Raw genomic sequence first — 26,932 nt, 5'->3', positions numbered from 1 at the left:
CTCCTCATCAGTGCGGCATATTAGTACCTCCTCATCAGTGCCCATAAGTGCTACCTCATTAGTGCCCATCAGTGCAGCCTATCAGTGCCGCCTCATCAGCGCACATCAGTGTAGGAGAAAAATGTATTTTCAAAATTTACCACCAAAAGAAAGCTCTATTTGTGTGAAAAAAAATGATAAAAATTTCATATGGGTACAGTGTAGCATGACCGCGCAATTGTCATTCAAAGCGTGAGAGCGCTGAAAGCTGAAAATTGGCCTGGGCAGGAAGGGGGTGAAAGTGCCTGGTTGACAAGTGGTTAAAGTGGACTAGTCCACCATTGGTGGACCCTCCTGTTTCCAGGTTGAACAAAGCTAACATGATCCCAGTAGAGGAATCCCCGTCCTTAAAGGACATGGCTAACAGGAAAGCGGAGGCTGTGGCACGCAGCATGTTTACCTTTGGCTGGTTCGACATTGCGGCCAGTCTTTGCCTCAGCCCTGGTGTCTCAAACCCTAACAGAATGGATCACGCTTTTGCAACAGGGCCTGGGGGGCAAGTGGATACCCGCTGCTTATGTTAATTTGGCGGACCAGTTGGTCCGTGGGCTGCAGTTTATTTGTGATGCAGCTTTGGATACAGCTCCTGTGCTGTCCATTGTTGTGAGTCAATTGGCGCTCATCCTCGATCCTTTTCTGTGGCTCGGATCTTAACCTTTCTTCAACGGGTCGTTGATTTGAAGTTGGCCTTGAGTACCAACAAGGCCAGATGTCTGCCCTGGCAACCTTCTTTCAGCGACCCTAGCCACGCACTCTTTAGTTCGTACCTTCGTTCAGGGGGTTCGACCTGTGGCTCCACCTGTACAGACTCTTTTGCCGTCATGGGATTTAAATTTAGTACTTTCAGTTTTCCAGAAACTTCCATTTAAGAATATTTGGGAGATTCCCTTGCCTATTTTATCTCAGAAGGTGACATCTTGGTGGGTATTACCTCGGCCTGCAGGGTATCAGAATTGGCAGCATTATTCTGTCGCAGTCCCTATTAATGGTCCATAGGGATAAAGTGGTTCTTCGTCCCTGTCCATTGTTCCTGCCCAAGTTGTTGCTGACTTCCATTTGAATGAGGGCATTGTGTTGCCTTCCTTGTGTCCCAAGCCTGCTCATCCCAAGAAATTTGCTTTGCATACCTTGGATGTGGTTCGGTGTATTTGGCAGCTACTTAGTCCTTTCGGAGGTCTGACTCGCTTTTTGTAGTTACGGACGGACCAAGAAAAAGGCTGGCATCTTCGGCTACCATCTCCAGATGGATCAGACAAGACGGTGACTCAGGCCTATTCCATTAAAGGTCAGGTTCCACCTTTCCTTGTCACGGCGCATTCTACTCGGGCGCTGAGTGCTTCTTGGGCCTTCCGTCATTAGGCATCAATATCGCAAGTTTGCAAGGAGGCCATTTGGTCGTCGGTGCATACCTTCACAAAATTCTGTAGGGTAGATACTTTGGCATCTGCGGTTGCTTCTTTTGGCCGCAGAGTTTTGCAGGCTGCTGTTTAAGAGGGGCTGTTCCCTCTTGAGAGGTGTTTTTCTTTAAACTTTTATTTTTCAGATAGGCTACTGTGTCCTGGTTATGGGCTCTTATGTTTAGCCTTAGGTAATTTCTCCACACCTCATATTCCTTTTGGCACTACTTTTGGACGTCCCAGTAGTTATGATTTATGGAGCACTGTGTCCATCGAATGAAAGAGAAAATGGCATTTCTCTGTCGCTCATTGACAGACGTAGTCTTCTTGATTCACAAGAACTGGGTTATGTTGTCTCCGCAGGAGTAGGACTAGGCAGAAAGAAAAATTGTTCTGGCTCCACCCTAGGGGCAGTCCCAGAGGGTATATCCTCCCTCTCTCTGCTACAAGGCATCAGTTTTTTTCTGTCTAGTCAGGAGTAAGGACCTAAGTTCCTTGCTGGGATCTCTGGTCCTGGCAAGATTTTTTTTTTAGGTAGTTTTCTCCAGTGTTTTTTCCTGTGAGATCTTCAAGCAAATATGCCGGACTGGGCGACACTAGTGGTCACCCCAGCCGGCCTACGAGCGCGCGCAGACCATTGCATTGCGCTTGGTCGGCCGCGACACATTCAAGTAAGTATGCGGGGCCGGGCGACGGGCTGGATGTTGAGATCCAGTGGTCACCCCGGTTTCTGCCTACGAGCGCGTGCAGACCAGAGCTCCGCGCTGGGTCGGCCGCGACGGAGTCCCATTGGAGGGACTGACCTTGCAAGTTAAAAGTCTCGCTTGGACGCCAGGAACCAGAGAGTGGAGGCGTCCGGAGTGGTCCACAACCCCCCACCCCGGTGGAGAGGGTATTGTGAAGAGAGGGTGCCTGTCGGTTCGGTATGGTGAGTAAACGTTCCCTTTTTTCCTCGTTATGAGGCAGTATGAATTATGGGCCCCTCCATACATGGTCAGTATCTGTCTGACACTAAAAGTCCCCCTTGTAAATACAGCATGTGTTTGGTGGGAAGTGGACTTGGTTTGAGAGCTAACACTCTACCCAGCAGACTGTAGTATTACAGCAGACATAGGAGGTATAATCCTACCTTAATTGTAGTGTACCTCCTGCAGATCGATAAACCGCCATTTAGCAGAGATGCAGGTGGATGTGCTGGGAAAAACGATTTCGGCAGTCCGCCGCCATTTTGCCGTAGACCGGGTGCATGAATGTCCTCAGGTCACGCCGGCCGCCATGTTTTTGGAGTCTATTGTCTCCTGTATGGGGGCGGCCATGTTTGATGAGCCCAGCTACCTCGTGGAGAGCTGGGAACGCCGGAAGGCGTACACAGGGGGCGGAGCCACGTCCTTCTACCCGGGAAAACTAACACAGCTCTTTCCAGTCTGTAAAAGACAGACGCTGACTGCAGTTGGTTGGAAACTTCTCTGCATCGGGTGGTGAGCCTTGAGGGTCTCTCTCTCTCTCTGTGGGGATCGAGAAGCAGGTACTCTGAGGGGCGCTATTGCGCTAGGGGGATACACATTAAAAAAAAAAAAGAGGTATTTTTTATTTAAAAAAAAAAAGATGTTTTTTCTTTTTTACTGGCAAAGTGTCCTGGATTAACATGGACCCTGCCACTCATGTATCTCCACCAGATCCCTTCGAGGGGTCTGCAGGATCCTCCAGCACCCCACTGACAATTGAATCATTGTCAGCTATTATGGAAACTTTTGTGTCCCGGGTGGAAGTGGCTTGTCAGGGACAGGGCGCAAGCCCCCGCCTAACCCCATATTATCTGAAACTTCGGATTCAGAATCTGAGCCTATTTCTGCAGTTGCAGGTACCTCATCTGGGATTGGTGGCTCGGGTACTGTCTCTTCAGACAGTGAGGAGGATGTTTCGGCATCAGCCATAGCCCGAGAGGAAGCGTTGGTAAACGCACTCATTGTATCTGTTCAAGAAACCTTAAGATTACAGGGTACTCCATCGGAAATAGCTGAAACTGAAATCCCCTTTTAGGACTAAAAAACGCATCAAAGTGGCGAAGGTTTTTTCCATTGCCCAAATGTTTGGGCAATCCAATCAAAGAAGAATGGAGTCTGCCAAAACGCACTTCTGCTATTTCCAAACGCATTAACAGACATTATCCGTTTGAGGAAACCCTCATTAAGAAATGGATAGAACCACCTGTGGTGGATTCACCAATTGCTAGATTGAATAAGCCACGGTTATTCCATTAGAAGACGCTCCGTCTTTTAAAAGATCCGGTGGATCGCAAGATAGAAACTATGTCTCGCACCACGTTTTTCCTTGATTGGATCAGCTTTCAGACCAATAATTGCTATTGGGCTGGTTTTGCAGACTGTAACCGAATGGACCAAATGGTTACGCCGGGACTTAGAAGAGGTCCCCCAGGCGGTATCAGATTTGTTGGAACAGATGATACAGGGGTTACAGTTTGTGTGTGATGCGGCGTTAGACGCCACTCCATTTTTGGCGCGAGCATCAGTTTCAGCAGTGGTTCTCAGGCGTACAGATGCTGTAGACAATAAAAGGGGTTGATGGTGGCTTCCTTCGAAGCAGTCCCATTTGCCCAGTCCCATACCCGAATTCTTCAGCAAGAGATTCTTCTCAGATGGAATCGGAATCCGGAATCCCTGGACAATCGGATCCGATTGAGCAAACAGACCAGAGAGTCTCTGGTCTGGTGGCTTCGGTCTCCGATGCTCAGCCAGGGAAAGTCATTTCTGCCAATATATTGGACGATAGTGACCACGGATGCCAGCCTATCCGGATGGGGAGGAATTCTCGGTCTGTTATCCGTTCAGGGACTTTGGTCCCCAGAAGAATCCAGGTTACCGATAAATGTGTTGGAACTGAGAGCGATCAGACTTTGTCTGATTCACTGGACCGAGCAGCTCCAGGGCAGCCCGGTTCGGATCCAGTTGGACAACACCACGGCCGTGGCTTATGTCAATCACCAGGGGGGGCACCAAGAGTGTCCGAGCGGCCAAGGAAGTGGCTTGCATTCTTCGCTGGGCGGAACGATTTGTTCCAGCTATCTCTGCGGTGTTCATTCCGGGGGTGGAAAATTGGCAGGCATATTATCTCAGCCGTCAGACTCCGGATCAGGGGGAATGGTCCCTCCATCCAGAAGTTTTCTACCAGTTGTGCCTACGTTGGGGCACCCCGGATGTGGATCTGTTGGCATCACGATTCAACAGAAAAAGTACAGAGATTCGTGGCTCGCTCCCGCGATCCTCTAGCAGAGACCGCAGAAGCTCTGATCACCCCGTGGGGGCAATACCAGCTAATGTATGCCTTCCCTCCTCTTGGGTTACAGTAAACCCCCGCTACATCGCGGTTCGGTTTTTGCGGTCCCGGTAATTCGCGGTTTTTTTTGTAATGTTATTTTACTATATAAATCATTAAAAATGAAATATTTTTGTGTTTTTCATAGCTCTTGCTCTGTCTCTAAGTATCTTTTATGTGTTTAAATGAGTTTCTATTGTTTTAAAAGTGTGTTTAAAGACCTTAAAATGCTTCTACACGTACAGTGACAGTAAAAAAACATGCCTACAATGCATTTTAATAGGGTTTTTCTATTTCGCGGAATTTCACTTTTCGCGGCTGGGTCCGGAACGTAACCCCCGCAATGGAGGGGGGTTTACTGTACTGCCAAGACTTCTTCGCAGGATAGAGGAGGAAGGAATTCCAGTAATCCTGGTAGCTCTGGACTGGCCTCGTCGAGCTTGATATGCCGACTTGGTCAGACTGGTGGCGGACGTCCCGTGGAGACTTCCTCTCAGGGAGGATCTACTGTCTCAGGGACCGATCTTCCATCCTGCTTTACGATCGCTGGTTTTTAAACGGCCTGGTTATTGAGACCCAGGTGCTGAAGGACAAGGGATTGTCAGCTTCAGTTATTCCTACTCTAGTTAAAACAAGGAAAGCGACTTCCAGAAAGATTAACATCGTACATGGAAGTCTTATATTGTGTGGTGTGAATCCCTTGGGTTCCATCTACATCTGTATTCGGTAGCCCGAATATTGGCTTTTCTGCAACAGGGAGTTGAGCAGAAGCTGGCCTTGAGTGTTATCAAGCTCTGGTTTCAGCATTTGCTATCTTCTTTCAGAAGCCTTTGGCTACTTATTCCTTGGTGCGAATTTCATACAGGGGGTGCGACACCTGGCTCCGCCAGTGCACGCGCCGTTACCATCCTGGGATCTTAATTTGGTGCTGTCGGTTCTTCAGACACCTCCCTTTGAAAATATCAGGGAGATTCCCTTGCTTATTTTATCCCAGAAGGTGGCCTTCTTGGTGGCTATCACTTCTGCACGCAGGGTGTCAGAACTGGCTGCATTATCCTGTTGTTCCCCAGATCTGGTGGTTCATAGGGATAAGGTTGTTCATCCGAATCCATCCTTCCTTCCTAAGGTGGTTTCAAAGTTTCATTGAATGAGGACAGTGTATTGTCCTTCCTATGTCCTTAGCCCAATCATCCTCGAGAATTTGCATGGCATTCCTTGGATGTAGTTCGGGGGATCAGGATCTATTTGAATACTACGGATTCAATTTGTAAGACGGATTCACTGTTTGTGATCACGGATGGCCCTAAGAAGGGGTTGCCTGTTTCTGCCGCGACCATCTTTAGATGGATCAGACAGACGTTGGTATAGGCTTATTCTATCTAAGGGTCGGGATCCCCCGTTCCCTGTTAAGGCGCATTCTACTCGGGCGCTTAGTTTCCTGGACCTTCCGCCTTCAGGCGTCAGTGGTTCAGGTTTTCAAGGCGACTGTTTGGTCGTCGGTTCATACCTTTACAATATTGTATAAGGTTTATGTGATGGCATCGTCAGATGCCTCTTCTGGCCGCAAGGTTCCTGCAGGCCACTGTTTGAGGAGACTGTTGGTCTACCTCGAGGATTTGTGGGGTAGGTCTCATCTGTTTACTCGATGAGTCCTTTGATACTTCTGGTTGGCTCCGGTTGGGCCTTCTAGATTGGATTTTGATTTCTGTCAATCCCACCCCTCATTTGTGGCACTGCTTCTGGATGTCCCAGTTCTTGTGAATCAAGAAGACTACGTCTGTCAATGAGCGACAGAGAAAATCGGATTTTTGTAAGATCTCACAGTAAAATCCTTTTCTCTTAGCTCATTGACAGACGTAGTACCCGCCCCTCTATCATTGAGTTGGGTTGGGTTAAATTCTCTGTTGCTGCTTTGTGACAGAACTGATGCCTTGTAGCAGAGAGAGGGAGGATATACCCTCTGGGACTGCCCCTAGGGTGGAGCCAGAACGTTTTTTCTTTCTGCCTAGTCCTACTCCTGCGGAGACAACATAACCCAGTTCTTGTGAATCAAGAAGACTACGTCTGTCAATGAGCTAAGAGAAAAGGATTTTACGGTAAGATCTTACAAAAATCCAATTTTCTCCTTCCTTCATTGACTGACATAGCTCCTGTTATTCCCATTGGGTTATACTGCCCCCTGCAGGAGTAGGACACTAGGTAGAAAAAGTGTCTGGCTATGCCTATGGGCAGTCCCAGGGGATATACTCCCTCTCTCTGCTATAGGTACTCAGTTTTTGTTCTGCCTAGTCAGGAGTAAGGACCTAGTTCCTTGCTGGGATCTCTGGTCCTGGCAATATTTTTCTTTTTAGATAGAAAATTTTCTCCTGTTTTTTTCCTGTGAGATCTACAATCAACTGCCGGACTGGGGGACGAGCTGGACAATCTAGATCCAGTGGTCACCCCAGTCTGGCCAGCGACACAACTCTGCGCTAGGTCAGCCTCCCTATAGCCCCACCGGATGGGGGCTGGCCTTCCAGTTTAATGCGTCAGGAGGTCACATACAACTAGGTCTTGGCCCAAGTCACAGCGTTCCTCCTGGCCCACAGCCCCCCCCCCCCCCACCTATTTCGATGGCGAGGTGGTCTGTCTGAAGCGGTGCCCGTCTGGTTCCTGGTTTGGTGAGTAGCTGTTTTGGCGACTGGATGATCAGCTTTGCAGGGGGGGTGGGGTGGTACCTGGTGGGGGCTTCTGCCTGGGCCTGTCCCTGAGGCCTAGGGATTCCTCCTGGGTTCCTGGGAGTATTATGGTGCTGCTATTTTGCTCAATGCATGGCGGCCATGTTTGTTTTCAGCTAGGAAGGAAGATCTACCATCGTACTTGTAAGTCTTACATTGCATGGTGTGAATCTCTGAGTTCATCCTCGCTCTTTCTCAGTGGCTCAGATCTTGACCTTTCTTCAATTGGGGGGGGGGGGGGGGCTGAGCGGAAACTGGCCTTGAGTACTATCAAGGATCAGGTGTCACCCTTAGTTGTCTTCTTTCAATGGCCTTTGGCCACGCACTTCGTGGTGCGTACTTTTCTTCAGGGAGTTAGGCACTTGGCCCCTCCAGTGCGGTCTCCATTGCCGCCTTGGGACCTCAATTTGGTGCTCTCAGTCCTTCAGAAGTCTCCTTTTGAGAACCTTTAGAAGATTCCCCTGCTAACCCAGAAGGTGGCCTTCTTGGTGGCTATCACTTCTGTGCGCAGGGTGTCGGAATTGGCGACGTTATCCTGTCGTTCACCTTAATTGGTGGGTCACAGAGATGAGGTGGTTCTTCGTCCTTGTCCATCGTTCCTTCTAAAGGTTGTCTCTGATTTTCATTTAAATTGTCTTCCCTGTGCCCCAGGCCAAAACATCCAAAGGAAATAGTTTTGCATGCCTTGGATGTGGTCCGGGCAATTAGGGTGTACGTGGCAGCTACAGAGTCTTTTTGGAAGTCAGACTCACTATTTGTGCTTATGGATGGGCCTCAGAAAGGATTTTCTGCTTCCTCTGCGACCATTTCAAGATTGTTCAGACAGACGGTGATTCAGGCCTATTCCATCAAGGGTCACTGGTCAGTTTCCTCCTTTTCCTATCACGGCACATTCTTCTCGGGCGCTCAGTGCCTCCTGGGCTTTCCGTCTTTAGGCGTCGGTGACGTAGGTTTTCAGGGAGGCCACCTGGTCGTCGGTGCACACTTTCACAAAATTCTATAAAGTTGATGTGTTGGCATCTGCGGATGCTTCCTTTGGCAGCAAGGTTTTGCAGGCTGCTGTTTAGAGTGCCTGGTCCTCTTTGAGGGTGTATTATTTTGTTCAGGTTGAGCTACTGTTTACCTGGTTGGCTATAGTTAACCTTCGGAATTTATTTTTTGCTGTTCCAACCCATCATGTTTAACACTGCTTTGGGAAGATCAGGAGCTGTGTCCGTCAATGAATGAAAGAGAAAATTAGATTTTTGACTTACTGTAAAATCCATGTTCTTTGATGGACACAGCACTCACCCCTCTGTGGAGTTGTATCTTCTGACACTGCTTGTAACAAAACTGAGTACCTATAGCACAGAGAGGGAGTATATCCCCTGGGACTGCCCATAGGCGTAGCCAGACTTTTTTTCTACCTAGTGTCCTACTCCTGTAGGGGGGCAGTATAACCCAATAATTAAGAATATCAGGAGCGGTGTCCGTCAATGAACATCAGAGAAATGGATTTTATGGTAATTCAAAAATCCCATTTTTTTGTACTTACCGTAAAATCCATTTCTCTGAGTTAATCGACGGACACAGCACCCACCTCTCTATTGAGTTCGGATACTTCTAATACTGCTTGCTACTAAACCTAGAGCAGAGAGGGGAGGTTAAATACCAAGCTGAGGATGGCCGTGGGCATAGCCAGGTGTTTTTTGTTCTGCCAAGTCCTACTCCTGGAGGAGGCAATATAACCCAGTAGTTATGATTTATTGAGCGCTGTGTCCGTCGATGAACTTAGAGAAGAAGATTTTGCAGTAAGTACAAAAATCCCTTTTTTTTTTTCCATAGAGATATTGGGGTTGATTTACTAAAGTTGGAGAGTGCAAAATCTGGTACAGTTATTTTGTCAAAGCTTAATTAAACAAACAGAAATTAGAATCTGATTGGTTAGCATGCACCGCTGCACCAGATTTTGCACACTCCAGTTTTAGTAAATCAACCTTACAGAGTAAATCAGGGCTCGACAAACCACGGGCGCCAGGTGGCATTGGCGACTAGAATTAGCGACCTGGCGCCTGGGGTGCCCTGCAGGAGGTGTCCTGTCCCTTTTGCTCTGCCTGTGTCATCCTGTTACTTTTCAAAATAGGTGCACTGTTTAAAGGCTTGAGGGCAATTTTGTACGCCTCTGAACTGTTCTGTCCACTACTCTTGCTCTCAGTACATGATATATTGGGTAGTTCTTCATGTTTTGGGTGAGTTAGGTGAATTCCACTCATTACCTTGGCACAGTAATCTGTAAAATGTGTCTGGGTGACCAGCTAATATCCCTAAAGTAAACTAGCATAGTTCTTCAAATCTGTCATTTAGGACTTAGGAGTGAGGAGAGCTGTCCTTTTGGGATTAACCACCTGGACAGCTTTGCATCGTGACCATTCAAGCCCAATATGCAGGGAGTTCATTAGGCGTTCCTCAGTTTTTTAATAATACAATCAAGCAACTCTTGTTTCTGGTCAAGCAAAGGGGGCAGACTTGGTAAAAAAGTAGAGCATGTTCACTTGGCAAAGTTAAACATTACTTGACTTTGTGAATCAGGGAAGCTAAAAAAATCTCTTTGCAAAGTGCGCATGCTCCAGGGTTTTACTAAATCAGTCTTGTTGGTTTGCAAACTGGGGTGGGATTTAGCCTTCTTCATAGCTGTATTATGTACTGTACATCATCAGAAGTATGAGCAGCTTGCGTGTGTTCATGTCACTTGGTGTTATAGAGGGGGGGGGGGGCAGTGCTGATAACAATGTAATGCAGGGCTGTACTGGTAGAAAACATGGAAGTCAGACTTTGCTTCATGACACTTTCTTTCTAATTCCAAACTTGCAATATATTTAGAGGCTGGGTACAAGTTCTGTCGAAAAATGTAAATACCAAAGGAACAGTATCAGTGGAGCCTTACAAGCTATGATGAAGCAAAAATGTAACCCCTGGGAAACAGGATAGCTAAGTGGGGTAACATATTTGTACAAGAGCTCAGATAGGGTTTCTTTTGTAAAGTTCAGAAGTTTTACATATTCTAGAGATAGCTTCAGCACTGGCACATCTACTGCAGTGGGCCTAAAAAGTTATAAACCTAAACATTTTTTTTTTTAAATAAAAATCCTATTATACGCTGCTCAAAAAAATTAAAGAAACCATTTGAAAGCACATCTCTCAATGGGGGGAAAAAATATAATGCTGGATATCTATACTGATATGGACTGGGTAATGTGTTGGGAATGAAAGGTTTCCACATTGTTTTAAGGAAATTAAAATTATCCACCTACAGAGGGCTGAACTCAGACACCCCGAAAATCAAAGTGGAAAAAATGATGCAGCAGACTAGTCAATTTTGCTGAAATTTCATTGCAGCAACTCAAAATGGTGCTCAGTAGTTAGTATGGCCCCCACATGCTTGTATGCATGCCTGACAAAGTTTCGACATGCTTCTAATGGGATGACTGAAAGTGTCATGGTGTATTTCCTCCCAGGTCTGCACAAGGGCATCACTGAGCTGCTGAACAGACTGAGGTGCAACCAGGCGGCATCCAATGGACCAAAACATAATGTCCCAGAGGTGTTCTATTTGATTTAGCTCAGACGAGTGTGGGGGCCATTCAATAGCATCAATTCCTTTATCCTCCAGGAGCTGGCTGCATACCCTCTCCACATGAGACCGGCATTGTCGTGCACCAGGAGGAACCCATGACCCACTGCACCAACGTAGGGTCTGACAATGGGTCCAAGGATTTTATCCCAATACCTAATGGCAGTCAGGGTGCCATTGTCTAGCCCGGTGTTTCTCAACCTTTTTTCAGTCAAGACCCCCTTTAAAAACTTTGGACAATCACGAAGCACCCTTTAAAAATTATGGACAGTCTAGAGGTACCCCATTCTAAAATGTAGAATCTTTTCTAATAGTTTTACATAATGCAGCAACATCCACAAGTCCAAGTAAGACACCTAACAGAGGTGATTACTTCTTCCAAAGCAAATATACTTTTGCAAACTGGTACTGACTAGTATTCCAATGTTTTTCTTCATCACTCAGCTAATGTGAAGCCAACCCTAATGGAGAGGGGGCAAGGGAGGGTCAAACAAGGATGCTATGCAGGTGACTGACATCCTCCTTATCAACTGATGATGCAAACCTGTGACTTAAGCTTTATACACACTATACAACTTTTGTTGTTAGATTTCCTTTTAGATTTACCTTCAACTATGTAGTACAAAGGCTTGCCTGATTGCATACAAATTTAAAGTGTTTAGGTTTGACCTTATATTATATGGTTTTGGGAAATCTAAAGGAAAAAAATCGAATGGAAATTGTATAGTGTATCCAGCTTTAGTGTAACTAAAACGGCAGACTTCATCCACTCGTATACAATTTTTGGGCAATTTTTAGGCATTTTGCCAAGGCACCCCTGAAGGAACATCAGGGCACACCAGGGTGCCTGGGCACCCTGGTTGAAAAAGGCTGGTCTAGCCCATAGAGGTCTTTGCGTCCCTCCATGGATATGCCTCCCCAGACCATTATTGACCCACCACCAAACCGGTCATGCTGAAAAATGTTATAGGCAGCATAACGTTCTCCACTGTTTCTCCAGACCCTTTCATGTCTGTCACATGTGCTTAGGGTGAACCTGCTCTCATCTGTGAAAAGCACAGGGTACCAGTGGTGGACCTGCCAATTCTGGTGTTCAATGGAAAATGCCAATCCAGCTCCACAGTGCCGGGAAGGGAGAGCACACAGGGCCCAGTAGAGGACGTTGGTACCTCAAGCCACCCTCATGAAGTCTGATTTTGATTAATTGGTCAGAGACAATCACACCAGTGGCCTGCTGGAGGTAATTTTGTAGGGCTCTGGCAGTGCTCATCCTGTCTCTCATTGCACAAAGGAGCAGATACTGGTCCTGATGGGTTAAGGACCTTCTACAGCCCTGTCCCGCACTCCTAGAGTATAGCTGCCTGTCTCCTGGAATTTCCTTCATGCTCTTCTGACTGTGCTGGAAGACACAGAAAAACTTCTGGCAATGGCACGTATTGATGTGCCATCCTGGAGAAGTTGGACTGCCTGTGCAACTTTTATAGGGTCCAGGTATCGTCTCATGCTACCAGTAGTGACACTGACGCTAGCCAAATGCAAAACTAGTGAATAACAGTCAGAAATAATGTGTAGGGAAAAAAATGTCAGTGGCCTGCCTGCACCTGTAAAACCATTCCTCTTTTGGAGGTTGCCTCATTGTTGCCCATCTAGTGCACCAGTTTGTTTCATTACCACCAAAGCAGCTGAAATTAACAACCCCCTCTTCATATTAACTGACCATATCAATATCCCAGGAGTTTTATTGATTTGATGCTATACTTTAACCACTTTACCACTAGAGGATTTTGCTGTCTTACGTCTGGGCCACTTTTTGCGATTCGGCGCTGTGCAACTTTAACGGACAATTGCGCGGTTGTGCGACGCTGTACCCAAACAAAATTATGTCCTTTTTTTCCCCACAAACAGAGCTTTCTTTTGGTGGTATTTGATCACCTGTGCGATTTTTACCTTTTGCGCTATAAACAAAAAAAGAGCGTTTTATTTTGAAAAAATAACAATATTTTTCACATTTTTTTTATATGAAATTCCCCCCCAAAAAAAATGTAAAAATGAAAATTTTTTTTAATTTTTGGCCAATTTGTTTTCTGCTACCTATGTTTAGTATAAAAAATCACAATAAGTGTATTTTGATTGGTTTGCGTAAAAGTTATTGCGTTTACTAACTAAGGGAAAGATTTTTGTCTTTTTTTTTTTTTAACGAGTAATGGCGGCGATCTGCGATTTTTTTTTTTATTTTTTTTTTTATTTTTTTTTTTTTTGCGGGACTGCGACATTGCGGCGGACAGATCGGACCCTTGACTCACATTTTTGACACTTTTGGGGGTACCAGTGACATTACTGCAGTAATCAGTGCTATATATATGCACTGTTACTGTAAAAATGACACTGGCAGGGAAGGGGTTAATTTTATTGGAGAGGGAGGGGTTAATGTATGCCTGGTGCTTACTGACGTATGTGGGGGGAGGTGACTGAGTGAGTCAGGGACAGATCGGATGTTCAGCTATGCCTGAACACTGCGATCTGTCACTCCCTGTCACTTAGGAGATCCGCCCGCTCTGTCTACACAGGCGGGCGGATCTCCAAACTAGATTCCCCGACGATCGTGGAAGAGCAGCGGCGATCGCCGCCGCTCCTCCCCTGGCCCGACTACCACTGTGACTGAAAACAGCGGGCGAGCGCCGCCTACAGGGGAGGAGTCTAGCGACGTAGTAGCAGCAATGTGAGCAGACGTTAAGTGGTTAAAAAGTGTCCCTTTAATTTTTTTGGGCAGTGTACTTTCTCTTTGCAATTATTTTGCACAGAGCAGCTCCGGTCTTTCTCTTCTTAGGTTCCCCGCCAGCAATCTAGGCTACTCCCCCCTAATAATGAAGAGAGATGACACCGATCAGGCTAGTCAAAGTCCATTATTCAAGGTGGGTGCTGAACCTCGGCTCGCCACCAGGAGAAGCAAGAAAGAAGAAAATGGTCGCACACAACCACGGAATCCAATAAAGAAAAGGAAAAGTTCCTTTATTCACATAAGTGGTACAAGGTACAGCAGGGTAGGACATTAGACGTGTTTCACAGGACTGCTACATGCTTGTTCACTACAAAGTGTGTAATGGGAGGCCAACATTTAAATGCTCACCCAAGGTGAAACAACCCTGTTCAATTAGCCACCTAATTACTCCAAACCTGACACAAATCTGCTTGCATAAAAACACAAATCGAAATAGACTTGACAGAAATTAAAATCAAAACATTCATAATTGTGAATAAAAATAAAGACAAGCAGATGGAAAAGGGCAGTGAGTGGCGCAGTATTGACATTACCAAATCTCACTCTGATTCTTCTGAAACGAGTCAGTGCCATAGAACTCCACACGGAAGATATACAGCTATAAACTTGGATTCACAGGAGTGCCTAGGCACACTCGCATACCTAGAAACTGCACTGCTATTTTTGAGGAATTCCAGACAAAAGGTTGATTTTTAGGGTACTGTTTGAGCGCAATACCAGTCCTAGATGTTCCCTTCAACATTGCCAATATTTACGTTTTATTTTAACTTTTTTTTTTAACCACTCGCTGACCGCAATATGTAAATATATAATGTGGTTTGCAAGTGATTTACCGGGGTTAAGGCTAAAGCTATCAGCCATAACCCGGGTATCTTTATTTTTTTTTTTTCAGCTGGTGGCTGGCTTTTATGAAAGGGGTCAAAGCGGCTCATGACCCACTGGAACGCTTTCAGAAGTGATGGGAGGGAACCTAGATCACTCCATAAAGAGGACCTGTCATTATAGGAATAAAAGTGATAAAAAAAAAAGAAAGGGACAGTGTAAAAATAAATAAGAGAAAAATTTAAAGCGCCCCCAACCCTCCGTGCTTGCATGCAAAAGTGAACGTACACGTGAGGTATCGCTGCGAATGTTAGAGAACAATAATTCTAGTGCTAGGCCTCCTCTGTAACTCTAAACCTGTAAAAAAAATTAAGTGTTGTCTATGGAGATTTTAAGTACCATAGTTTGTCTCCATTCCTATTTACGCCGGGTAAATAGATACCCAAGACATGTTGGGTATCGGTTTACTCTGTGTAACATCATCGTTCATATTTGACAAAAAAAAATTGTGATGTATATATTGTTTTGTTTTTTCGAAAACTCATTAAAGTGTATTTTTTCCCTAAAAAATTGCATTTGAAAATCTTCTACGCAAATAAATAAATTGCAACAATCGCCATTTAATTCCCTAGGGTGTCTGGGTTTTATATATATATATATAAATAATATTGTAATGCTTGGGGGTTAGAAGTAATTTTCTGGCAAAAAAATTCTGATTTAAACTTGTAAACAAGTGCCAGAAAAGGCCTGGCCTTTAAGTGGTTAAAGTGTAATTAAGAAGCAGGCGCTTTTGAGGGGAACTACTAGACTGCACTGCAAAGTGAAAATATTGTATTAAATGTTATTCACTTAATTCCATAGGTAAGACGGTGTTTACTAGGGTGAGGTATAGATGTAAGAGAATGTAACTATTGAATACAGAGGGCATTATTGAAGGGGAGAGCGTGATTAGCAAATAATTGTTGCTAGTTCTTAAAGCGGAGTTCCACCCGAAATTTATACTTACCTCCATCTTCTCGCTCCCGGTCACCTGAAAAACAAATGGATAATCGCAATTTTTTTTTTTTTTTCACTTACCTTTTAGAGAAAATATACTCACCTTACTTCCTTCTTCCTCCCCTCGGCGGCCACGGCGATTCGTCACTTCCTGGCTTTTGCAATGATTCCTGGGAGCTGAACGTCATAGCTCCCAGGAATCATTGCGCCTGCACCGGCCCCGACGTCAGTTCCGGGGCGCGCGCGTCATCCCCTTCTAAACAGCTTCTGGGCATGCCCAGAAGCTGTGGAGGGATGACGCGCGCGACCCGGAAGTGACGTCTGGGCCGGTGCAGTGCATCGTGGGACCGAAGAAGGAGGAAGAGGACCGAAGAGGACGCGGAAGAGGATCGTGCTGGCTTCAAGCTGCCCACACCTGAGATGGTAGCGCTGGAGAAGACAATTTCAAGGTAAGTATATCTCCTGAAAGGTAAGTGCAACCCGGGACAGATCAGAGGCTAGCCATTGTGGAATGTGCTAGCCCTGACTGTCCTGGGGGTATTTTTGTAAAAAAATGTATAACCAGGGTGGAACTCCGCTTTAACGCTTAAAATAAATATCCAAGTCTTTCACAGAATTCTTGGTGTGACTGAGATTTTAGCATCTGGCTTGTGAATAGCAATTGTGCATTTCATTTAGTTGGTGGTCTTAGAAAAACAACTTTAAGCAGAATTGAAGGTTTTCAAAATGTTATTACCATTTCTTTTAAATATCCTTCATTACCCTGACCAGTACCTTCTTTTCGTTCCTTACATTGAGTAGAATTTTAGTGGATCAGCAACATCACCTGATATTTTTTTTTTTTCAGGTTCAGTCATTTTTGGCATTTGTAGTCTGTAGGTCTGAAAAATGTATTTTAATCAGGGGCTTGCTACTTTGAGTGTGTGTTCTGTAAATGTCTCCAGGTCAGAGCTTTCTGAAATATATTGACCAACCAAGTCAAGGATTGCATGCTGTTTGCCCTTAGATTTGGGGAGCCAGGAAACTAGACAAAACTTTGCAGCTTTTCAACCCTTAGATGTTGTTGCTGCATAAGTTTTTTTTTTTTTTTCTCTTTTTAGGCTTTTTTTCCTTTATTTTCACCCAGTGATCCAGCCAGTAACATGCTTCTTGTCTTTTGGCGGCTCCTCTGACTATGGAGGAGCAACTAAGACCCATTTGGACAGCAGCATTTTCTGGAATGGATAATGTCAGATGGACTAGTAAAGCTAGACTCTGGTTAACACCTTTTAAGCAGTCACAGCACAGCAACAGTTTTTTCTCTATCGCTCATTGACAGACGTAGTCTTCTTGATTCTCAAGAGCTGGGTTATGTTGTCTCCGCAGGAGTAGGACTAGGCAGAAAGACAAAACGTTCTGGCTCCACCCTAGGGGCAGTCCCTGAGGGTATATCCTCCCTCTCTCTGCTACAGGGAATCAGTTTTTTTCTGTCTAGTCAGGAGTAAGGACCTAAGTTCCTTGCTGGGATCTTTTGGTCCTGGCAAGACTTTTTTTTCTTTAAGAAAAAGACATTTTTTAGGTAGTTTTCTCCAGTGTTTTTTTCCTGTGAGATCTTCAAGCAAAAATGCCGGACTGGGCGACACTTGTGGTCACCCCAGCCGGCCTACGAGCGCGCGCAGACCATGGCATTGCGCTTGGTCGGCCGCGACATATTCAAGTAAGTATGCGGGGCCGGGCGACGGGCTGGATGTTGAGATCCAGTGGTCACCCCGGTTTCTGCCTACGAGCGCGTGCAGGCCAGAGCTCCGCGCTGGGTCGGCCGCGACGGAGTCCCAGTGAAGGGACTGACTTTGCGAGTTAAAAGTCTTGCTTGGACGCCAGGTACCAGAGAGTCGAGGCGTCCACAAACCCCCACCCCGGTGGAGAGGGTATTGTGAAGAGAGGGTGCCTATCGGTTCGGTATGGTGAGTAAACGTTCCCTTTTTTCCTCATTATGAGGCAGTATGTATTATGGGCCCCTCCATATATGGTCAGTATATATCTGACACTTACAAGTCCCCCTTGTAATACAGCATGTGTTTTGTGGGAAGTGGACTTGGTTCAAGAGCTAACACTCTACCCAGCAGACTGTAACATTACAGCAGACATAGGAGGTATAATCCTACCTTATGTGTAGTGTATCTTCTGTAGATCCATATATCGCCTCTTAGCAGAGATGCAGGTGGATGTGCTGGGAAAACGATTTCGGCGGTCCGCCGCCATTTTGCCGTAGACCGAATGCATGTATGTCCTCAGGTCACGCCGGCCGCCATGTTTTTGGAGTCTTATGTCTCTTCTATGGGGGCGGCCATGTTTTGTGAGCCCAGCTACCTCGTGGAGAGCTGGGAAACGCCGGAAGGCGTACACAGGGGGCGGAGCCACGTCCTTCTACCCGGGAAAAAGCAACAGCTCCTTCCAGTCTGTAAAGACAGACGCTGACTGCAGTTGGTTGGAAACTTCACTGCATCGGTTGGTGAGCCTTGGGGGTCCCTCTCTCTCTCTCTGTGGGATCGAGAAGCAGGTACTCTGAGGGGCGCTATTGCGCTAGGGGGAGACACATAAAAAAAAAAAAAAAAAAAAAAGGTATTTTTTATTTAAAAAAAAAAAAAAAGTTTTTTTGTGTTTTCTGGCAAAGGTGTCCTGAATTAACATGGACCCTGCCACTCATGTATCTCCTCCGGATCCCCTCGAGGGGTCTGCGGGATCCTCCAGCACCCCACTGACGATTAAATCAAAAGCCCGCCCCCTCCAGACCTGAAGATAAACCGTCCAAAGCCTGAAGGTGCGCCCCCACCCATAACTGGGGTGGGGGGACGTCTTCGCCGGGTCCCGGATCCATGGCTTTCCAGAATCCCGGACAAATGGGTCTGCGAAATCATAAGGTCAGGGTACAAGATCGAGTTTCGATCTCTCCCACCGGCGCGATTCTTCCCTTCCAATATCCGACTATCCTCAGATCGTTTAGAAGATCTGCGGAGAGCAGTCACAGATTTACTACAACAAGGAGTGGTAGTCCACGTTCCTTGGACAGAACGGTTTCAAGGGTTTTATTCAAACCTATTTACAATACCCAGGAAAGAGGGCTAAGTGCGTCCAATTCTGGACTTAAGGGCACTCAATTCTTTTGTCTTCATAAGAAGATTCAGAATGGAGTCCATTCGCACAGTAGCAGCCTTTCTGCATCCAGGGGATGTCCTAGCGTCCATAGACATCTAGGACGCATATTTTCACATTCCCATTTTCGCAGGACATCTGCGGTTTCTACGTTTTTCCGTAGAAGAGAACCACTATCAGTTTGTGGCGTTACCTTTCGGTCTCGCCACGGCTCAGCGGGTCTTCACGAAGGTGTTGGCCCCAATGTTGGCACTTCTGCGCCAAAGAGGCATATCGATTCTAGGTTACCTAGACGATCTCCTGCTTCATGCAGAGTCTCCTCAGACCTTGCTACAAGACGTAGAAATTACTATGATTTCTTTACAGGAATTCGGGTGGCTGGTGAACCAGCAAAAGTCATTTCTGGTTCCCACCCAGAGGCTCGAATATCTGGGTCTAATTCTAGACACAGTCAGGACAAGAGTTTTTTCTTCCGGTAGGGAAACTCCGAAAGATTCAATCAGCAGTCCACCAACAGCTGGTCTTCCCTTCGGACTTGCATGAGGGGTCTGGGGTTGATGGTGGCTTCCTTCGAAGCAGTCCCATTTGCCCAGTCCCATACCCGAATTCTTCAGCAAGAGATTCCTCTCAGATGGAATCGGAATCCGGAATCCCTGGGCAATCAGATCCGATTGAGCAAACAGACCAGAGAGTCTCTGGTCTGGTGGCTTCGGTCTCCGATGCTCAGCCAGGGAAAGTCATTTCTGCCAATATATTGGACGACAGTGACCACGGATGCCAGTCTATCCGGATGGGGAGGAATTCTCGATCAGTTATCTGTCCAGGGACTTTGGTCCCCGGAAGAATCCAGGTTACCGATAAATGTATTGGAACTGAGAGCGATCAGACTTTGTCTGATTCACTGGACCGAGCAGCTCCAGGGCAGCCCGGTTCGGATCCAGTCGGACAACGCCACGGCCGTGGCTTATGTCAATCACCAGGGGGGCACCAAGAGTGTCCGAGCAGGCCAAAGAAGTGGCTTGCATTCTTCGCTGGGCGGAACGATTTGTTCCAGCAATCTCTGCGGTGTTCATTCCGGGGGTGGAGAATTGGCAGGCAGATTATCTCAGCCGTCAGACCCTGGATCAGGGGGAATGGTCCCTCCATCCAGACGTTTTCCACCAGTTGTGCCTACGATGGGGCACCCCGGATATGGATCTGTTGGCATCTCGATTCAACAGGAAAGTTCAGAGATTCGTGGCTCGCTCCCGCGATCCTCTAGCAGAAACCGCAGACGCACTGATCGCCCCGTGGGGGCAATACCAGCTAATGTATGCCTTCCCTCCTCTTGGGTTACTGCCAAGACTTCTTCGCAGGATAGAGGAGGAAGGAATTCCAGTAATCCTGGCAGCTCCGGATTGGCCTCGTCGTGCTTGTTACGCCGACTTGGTCAGACTGATGGCGGACGTCCCGTGGAGACTTCCTCTCAGGGAGGATCTACTGTCTCAGGGACCGATCTTCCATCCTGCTTTACGATCGCTGGTTTTTAACGGCCTGGTTATTGAGACCCAGGTGCAGAAGGACAAGGGATTGTCAGCTTCAGTTATTCCTACTCTAGTTAAAACAAGGAAAGCGACTTCCAGAAAGATTATCATCGTACATGGAAGTCTTATATTAGGTGATGTGAATCCCTTGGGTTCCATCTACATCTTTATTCGGTAGTCCGAATATTGGCTTTCTGCAACAGGGAGTTGAGCAGAAGCTGGCCTTGAGTGTTATCAAGGGTCTGGTTTCAGCATTTGCTATCTTCTTTCAGAAGCTTTTGTCTACTCATTCCTTGGTGCGGAATTTCATCCAGGGGGTGCGACACCTGGCTCTGCCAGTGCACGCGCCGTTACCATCCTGGGATCTTAATTTGGTGCTGTCGGTTCTTCAGACACCTCCCTTTGAAAATATCAGGGAGATTCCCTTGCTTACTTTATCCCAGAAGGTGGTCTTCTTGGTGGCTATCACTTCTGCACGCAGGGTGTCAGAACTGGCTGCATTATCCTGTTGTTCCCCAGATCTGGTGGTTCATAGGGATAAGGTTGTTCTTCATCCGAATCCATCCTTCCTTCTAAGGTGGTTTAAAAGTTTTCATTGATTAAGGACAGTGTATTGTCCTTCCTATGTCCTTAGCCCAATCATCCTCGAGAATTGCATGGCATTCCTTGGATGTAGTTCGGGCGATCAGGATATACTTGAATACTACGGATTCAATTTGTAAGACGGATTCACTGTTTGTGATCACGGATGGCCCTAAGAAGGGGTTGCCTGTTCTGCTGCGACCATCTTTAGATGGATCAGACAGACGGTGGTATAGGCTTATTTTATCTAAGGGTCGGGATCCCCCGTTCCCTGTTAAGGCGCATTCTACTCGGGCGCTTAGAGTTTCCTGGACCTTCCGCCATCAGGCGTCAGTGGTTCAGGTTTTCAAGGCGACTGTTTAGTAGTCGGTTCATACCTTTACAATATTGTATAAGGTTTATGTGATGGCATCGTCAGATGCCTCTTCTGGCTGCAAGGTTCCTGCAGGCCACTGTTTGAGGAGACTGTTGGTCTACCTCGAGGATTTGTGGGGTAGGTCTCATCTGTTTACTCGATGAGTCCTTTGATACTTCTGGTTGGCTCCGGTTGGGCCTTCTAGATTGGATTTTGATTCTGTCAATCCCACCCCTCATTTTGTGGCACTGCTTCTGGATGTCCCAGCTCTTGAGAATCAAGAAGACTACGTCTGTCAATGAGCGATAGAGAAAAATGGATTTTTGTAAGATCTTACCGTAAAATCCTTTTCTCTTAAGCTCATTGACAGACGTAGTACCCGCCCCTCTATCATTGAGTTGGGTTGGGTTAAATTCTCTGTACTGCTTTAAAACAGAACTGATTCCCTGTAGCAGAGAGAGGGAGGATATACCCTCAGGGACTGCCCCTAGGGTGGAGCCAGAACGTTTTGTCTTTCTGCCTAGTCCTACTCCTGCGGAGACAACATAACCCAGCTCTTGAGAATCAAGAAGACTACGTCTGTCAATGAGCTTAAGAGAAAAGGATTTTACGGTAAGATCTTACAAAAATCCATTTTTTTTTTTTCCCTTTTGGGATAAAGATTTTAACTAAATGAAGAAAATCTGACCACTGTAAGCACCCCTGTTAATGTTAAATGGTTTGTCTCAACCCTCAAACTGTCACTTTTGCTGGACAGCTTGGTCTGTTAAAAGAAGTTGAAAAATAGCAGATTTTACTGACAGCATCACCAGGTGAAAATAAAGGAAAAAAGAAAATACTTGCAGCCACCACATTTAAGGATTGGTAAGCTGCAATACATTACATTTTTGTTTTAGATATGCTTTAAATATTATTTTTTTTTGCTGCGACAAGATCAGTGACCTAAAAACTCAGTAGTAGGCCTCTACGAACAGTAGGCCAGTAGTAGGCCTCTACGAACAGTAGGCCAGTAGTAGGCCTCTACGAACAGTAGGCCAGTAGTAGGCCTCTACGAACAGTAGGCCAGTAGTAGGCCTCTACGAACAGTAGGCCAGTAGTAGACCTCTACGAACAGTAGGCCAGTAGTAGACCTCTACGAACAGTAGGCCAGTAGTAGACCTCTACGAACAGTAGGCCAGTAGTAGACCTCTACGAACAGTAGGCCAGTAGTAGACCTCTACGAACAGTAGGCCAGTAGTAGACCTCTACGAACAGTAGGCCAGTAGTAGACCTCTACGAACAGTAGGCCAGTAGTAGACCTCTACGAACAGTAGGCCAGTAGTAGACCTCTACGAACAGTAGGCCAGTAGTAGACCTCTACGAACAGTAGGCCAGTAGTAGACCTCTACGAACAGTAGGCCAGTAGTAGACCTCTACGAACAGTAGGCCAGTAGTAGACCTCTAAGAACAGTAGGCCAGTAGTAGACCTCTACGAACAGTAGGCCAGTAGTAGACCTCTACGAACAGAAGGCCAGTAGTTAGTAGACCTCTATGAACAGTAGGCCAGTAGTTAGTAGACCTCTTTCGACAGTAGGCCAGTAGTTGGTAGACCTCTACAAACAGTAGGCCAGTAGTTAGTAGACCTCTATGAACAGTAGGCCAGTAGTAGACCTCTATGAACAGTAGGCCAGTGGTAGCAGTACAATTAGGCCCAATGGGTGAAACATGTCAGAGGAGCGTGACCGATAGGCTAGGATCTGAGCTGAAGCAAGTTTTTCATTCACCTTACATTGGACTTGAATACAGTGTGCGGCGGTATCTGCATGCTATGTTACCCAGTAGTAGGAGTCATAGTTTACTTCTGATGTGCACAGAAATAGTTTCTAATTATGTATTCGTAGTCACATATATAGAGAAGGTTTTGAAAGTCTTCAAATTTTTTTAATTTATTATGTTCCTTTTTTTAGACATCGTGTCTTAAGGCATACTGCGGTTATATGTACCAGTAAGTCACTGAATGTGCGGGCGTCTGTCTCTAGGAGTAATGCACTGGAAGATGAAGAAAGCAAAGCTGGCAATATGCTTGTATTTGTAGATGTGGAGAACATGCACATGGTAAGCAACTATACACTGGCCCACTTTTTTGGGGGTGAACACTTGATTTTGTTGCTGCTTCGTTTCAAGTTTGTAAATCAAATGTGTTTGAAGTTTGCATGATCTCAAGAGTCTGAAAAATCTCCTTAGACTTGGGGGGGGGGGGGTGTAGGTGTGGATGGAGAGAGAGAACGACAATTCAATGTAAATATTCAGTGTATTAAACATTACATTTTGGATCTTGGAAAATTCTTGCGCTTCCTTTTTTTTTTTTTTTTTTATAATGGTGATGCTACCATCCGTTTTATAAAAAGGGGTCACTTTCTTTACATGATTCGCACCAAACAACTTGTCTTCAGAGAAGACACCATATAGTGCCAAAACACACTGGTGTTTTAAAGTGGATTTCTAATTTTACTGTAAATTTGCCACTATATGTTTCAGTCTACATTCACATAGCGAACCTAAAAGAAAATAAATACGTTTTTAAAACATTCTCACCTTTTTAGGTGTTTTGTGCCGGCCTCAGACAGATCTACTCTGAACAATTTGAAATACGAGGAAATTCCATCTGTCCCTGCTGACAGAGGAGGGCCATACTGAGTTTCTGCATTATATGCTAGAGGGGAAACTCCACTTTTATATAGAATATAAAAGGGTGTGTTTGGAGACTGTCGCTGTGCCCAATACTAAAAAAGGAGGATATACAATCTGGAAAATGTAGCTGGTGGGGCACAAAAAGAAACTGAAAAAAAAAAATGGAGTTAAAAAAACCTACAACCTTTTTATTGAACTTGGGTCAATAATGGCATCTGAGAATGTAGATTTAGTGGCTGTTACGGAGACATGGTTTAATGAAAGAAATAACTGGGACATAACCATACCAGGGTACTCTTTATACAGAAGAGACAGAGAAGGCAAGAAAGGAGGAGGAGTGGCCCTGTATGTGAAAGATAGCATTAAATCTAACCTAATACAAGTTGGTGAGGCCAACATAGTCAGTTTGGGTTACGTTGCGGTTTGCTAATCATGCAGTAACTCGTGTAGGTGTGATATATAGACCACCTGGTCAAGTTAAAGGACTAGATGATCTACTAGTTGAAGAAATAGCTAAAATGACAATGAAAGGAGAAGTTATCATTATGGGAGATTTCAATCTTCCAGATATAAACTGGAAAACCAAAATAGCAAGTTCTACCAGGAGTACAGATATTCTAAATTCCCTACTGGGGTTGTCTCTGCAACAAGTGGTTGAGGAGCCAACCCGGAGGGAGGCCATTTTGGATTTGGTATTCACAAATGGGGATTCAGTATATGTCATTGTAGGCGAAACCTTGGGATCTAGTGATCACCAGTCAGTGTGGTTTAATATAAGAACTGTGAAAGAGTCACACCACACAAAAACAAAAGTTTTAGTTTTTAGAAAAACAGACTTTTCAGAAATGAAATTAGTCATAAATGAGTCCTTATCAGACTGGAACGGATTACATGGAGTCCAGGAGACATGGGACTACTTAAAAGGTGCATTATTGAAGGCAACAGAAAATTGCATTAGACTTGTCAGTAAAAGCAAAAAAAGGAAGAGACCACTGTGGTACTCAGCAGAAGTGGCCAAAATCATTAAAAATAAAAAGCTAGCATTTTGTAATTATAAAAAAACCCAGAGCAATGAAGATGAGGAAATCTACAAGATTAGGCAGAAAGAGGCCAAGCAAGTTATAAGAACTTCTAGAGCGCAGGCAGAAGAAAAACTAGCTCAGTCTATGAAAAAGGGGGATAAGACATTCTTCAGATATATAAATGAAAAAAGGAAATTAAAACAAGGAATAACTAAATTAAAAACAAAGGACCGAAGGTATGTAGAAGAGAATAAAGGGCTAGCCGACTGCCTTAATGAATACTTCTGTTCAGTTTTTACAGAAGAAAAAGGAGAAGGACCTCCACTTGAAAGGATGACTAATGAATCGTTTGATGCATGTGTCTTTACAGAGGAAGAAGTTCTAAGATTGCTGTCTAAAGTGAAGACAAATAAGTCACGGGGTCCTCATGAGATACACCCAAAATTATTAAAAGAGCTTAGTGGTGAGCTGGCAAAACCATTAACAGATTTATTTAACCAATCTTTAGTAACAGGAGTCGTCCCGGAAGATTGGAAATTGGCAAATGTCGTGCCCATTCACAAGAAAGGTAGTAGGGAGGAATTGAGCAACTATAGACCAGTGAGTCTGACATCAATAGTAGGCAAATTAATGGAAACCCTATTAAAGGATAGGATTGTGGTACATCTTAAATCCCATGGATTGCAAGATGAAAAACAACATGGGTTTACTTCAGGGAGATCTTGTCAAACAAATCTTATAGATTTTTTTGACTGGGTGACTAAAATAATAGACGGTGGAGGTGCAGTAGACATTGCATATCTAGATTTTAGTAAGGCTTTTAACACTGTCCCACATAGAAGACTTATCAATAAACTGCAGTCATTGAGCATGGACTCCCATATTGTTGAGTGGATTAGGCAGTGGCTGAGTGACAGACAACAGAGGGTTGTAGTCAATGGAGAACATTCAGAACAAGGTCATGTTACCAGTGGGGTACCTCAGGGATCTGTACTGGGACCAATTTTGTTTAATATCTTCATAAGTGATATTGCAAAAGGCCTCGATGGTAAGGTTTGTCTTTTTGCTGATGACACAAAGGTATGTAACAGGGTTGATGTTCCTGGAGGGAAACGCCAAATGGAAAAGGATTTAGGAAAACTAGAAGAATGGTCAGAACTCTGGCAACTGAAATTTAATGTGGATAAGTGCAAGATAATGCACCTGGGGCGTAAAAACCCAAGGGCAGAATATAGAATATTTGACACAGTCCTGACCTCAGTATCTGAGGAAAGGGATTTAGGAGTAATTATTTCAGAAGACTTAAAGGTGGGAAGACAATGTAATAGAGCAGCACGAAATGCCAGCAGAATGCTTGGATGTATAGGGAGAGGTATAAGCAGTAGAAAGAGAGAAGTGCTTATGCCGCTGTACAGAACACTGGTGAGACCTCACTTGGAGTATTGTGCGCAGTACTGGAGGCCATATCTCCAGAAGTATATAGATACTCTAGAGAGAGTTCAGAGAAGAGCTACTAAACTAGTACATGGATTGCAGGAAAAAACTTACCAGGAAAGGTTAAAGGACCTTAACATGTATAGCTTGGAAGAAAGAAGAGACAGAGGGGATATGATAGAAACTTTTAAATACATAAAGGGAATCAACTCGGTAAAGGAGGAGAGCATATTTAAAAGAAGAAAAACTACCACAAGAGGACACAGTTTTAAATTAGAGGGGCAAAGGTTTAAAAGTAATATGAGGAAGTATTACTTTACTGAGAGAGTAGTGGATGCATGGAATAACCTTCCTGCAGAAGTGGCATCTGCAAATACAGTGAAGGAGTTTAAGCATGCATGGGATAGGCATAAGGCTATCCTTCATATAAGATAGGGCCAGGGACTATTCATAGGATTAAGCTATATTGGGCAGACTAGATGGGCCAACTGGTTCTTATCTGCCGACACATTCTATGTTTC

General features: G+C 45.2%; 1 protein-coding gene across 2 annotated transcripts in view; it reads left to right on the top strand.

Moving 5' to 3' along the window:
- The window catches only part of TRAPPC8 (trafficking protein particle complex subunit 8), a 220,570-nt gene that overhangs the window by 143,073 nt on the left and 50,565 nt on the right, over window positions 1-26,932 (top strand). For both annotated transcript variants that reach the window (XM_082259743.1, XM_082259742.1), the window contains one exon: window positions 23,232-23,379. In XM_082259743.1, coding sequence (XP_082115869.1) covers window positions 23,232-23,379 — 148 coding nt within the window. The remainder of the gene's footprint in view (window positions 1-23,231; window positions 23,380-26,932) is intronic.

Source organism: Pelophylax lessonae (assembly GCF_965119305.1).
Source record: "Pelophylax lessonae genome assembly, chromosome: 5".
In the NCBI taxonomy this organism is placed as follows: Eukaryota; Metazoa; Chordata; class Amphibia; order Anura; family Ranidae; genus Pelophylax; species Pelophylax lessonae.
The sequence above is the reverse complement of the archived record's forward strand: the minus strand, read 5'-3'. Positions and strand labels throughout refer to the sequence as shown.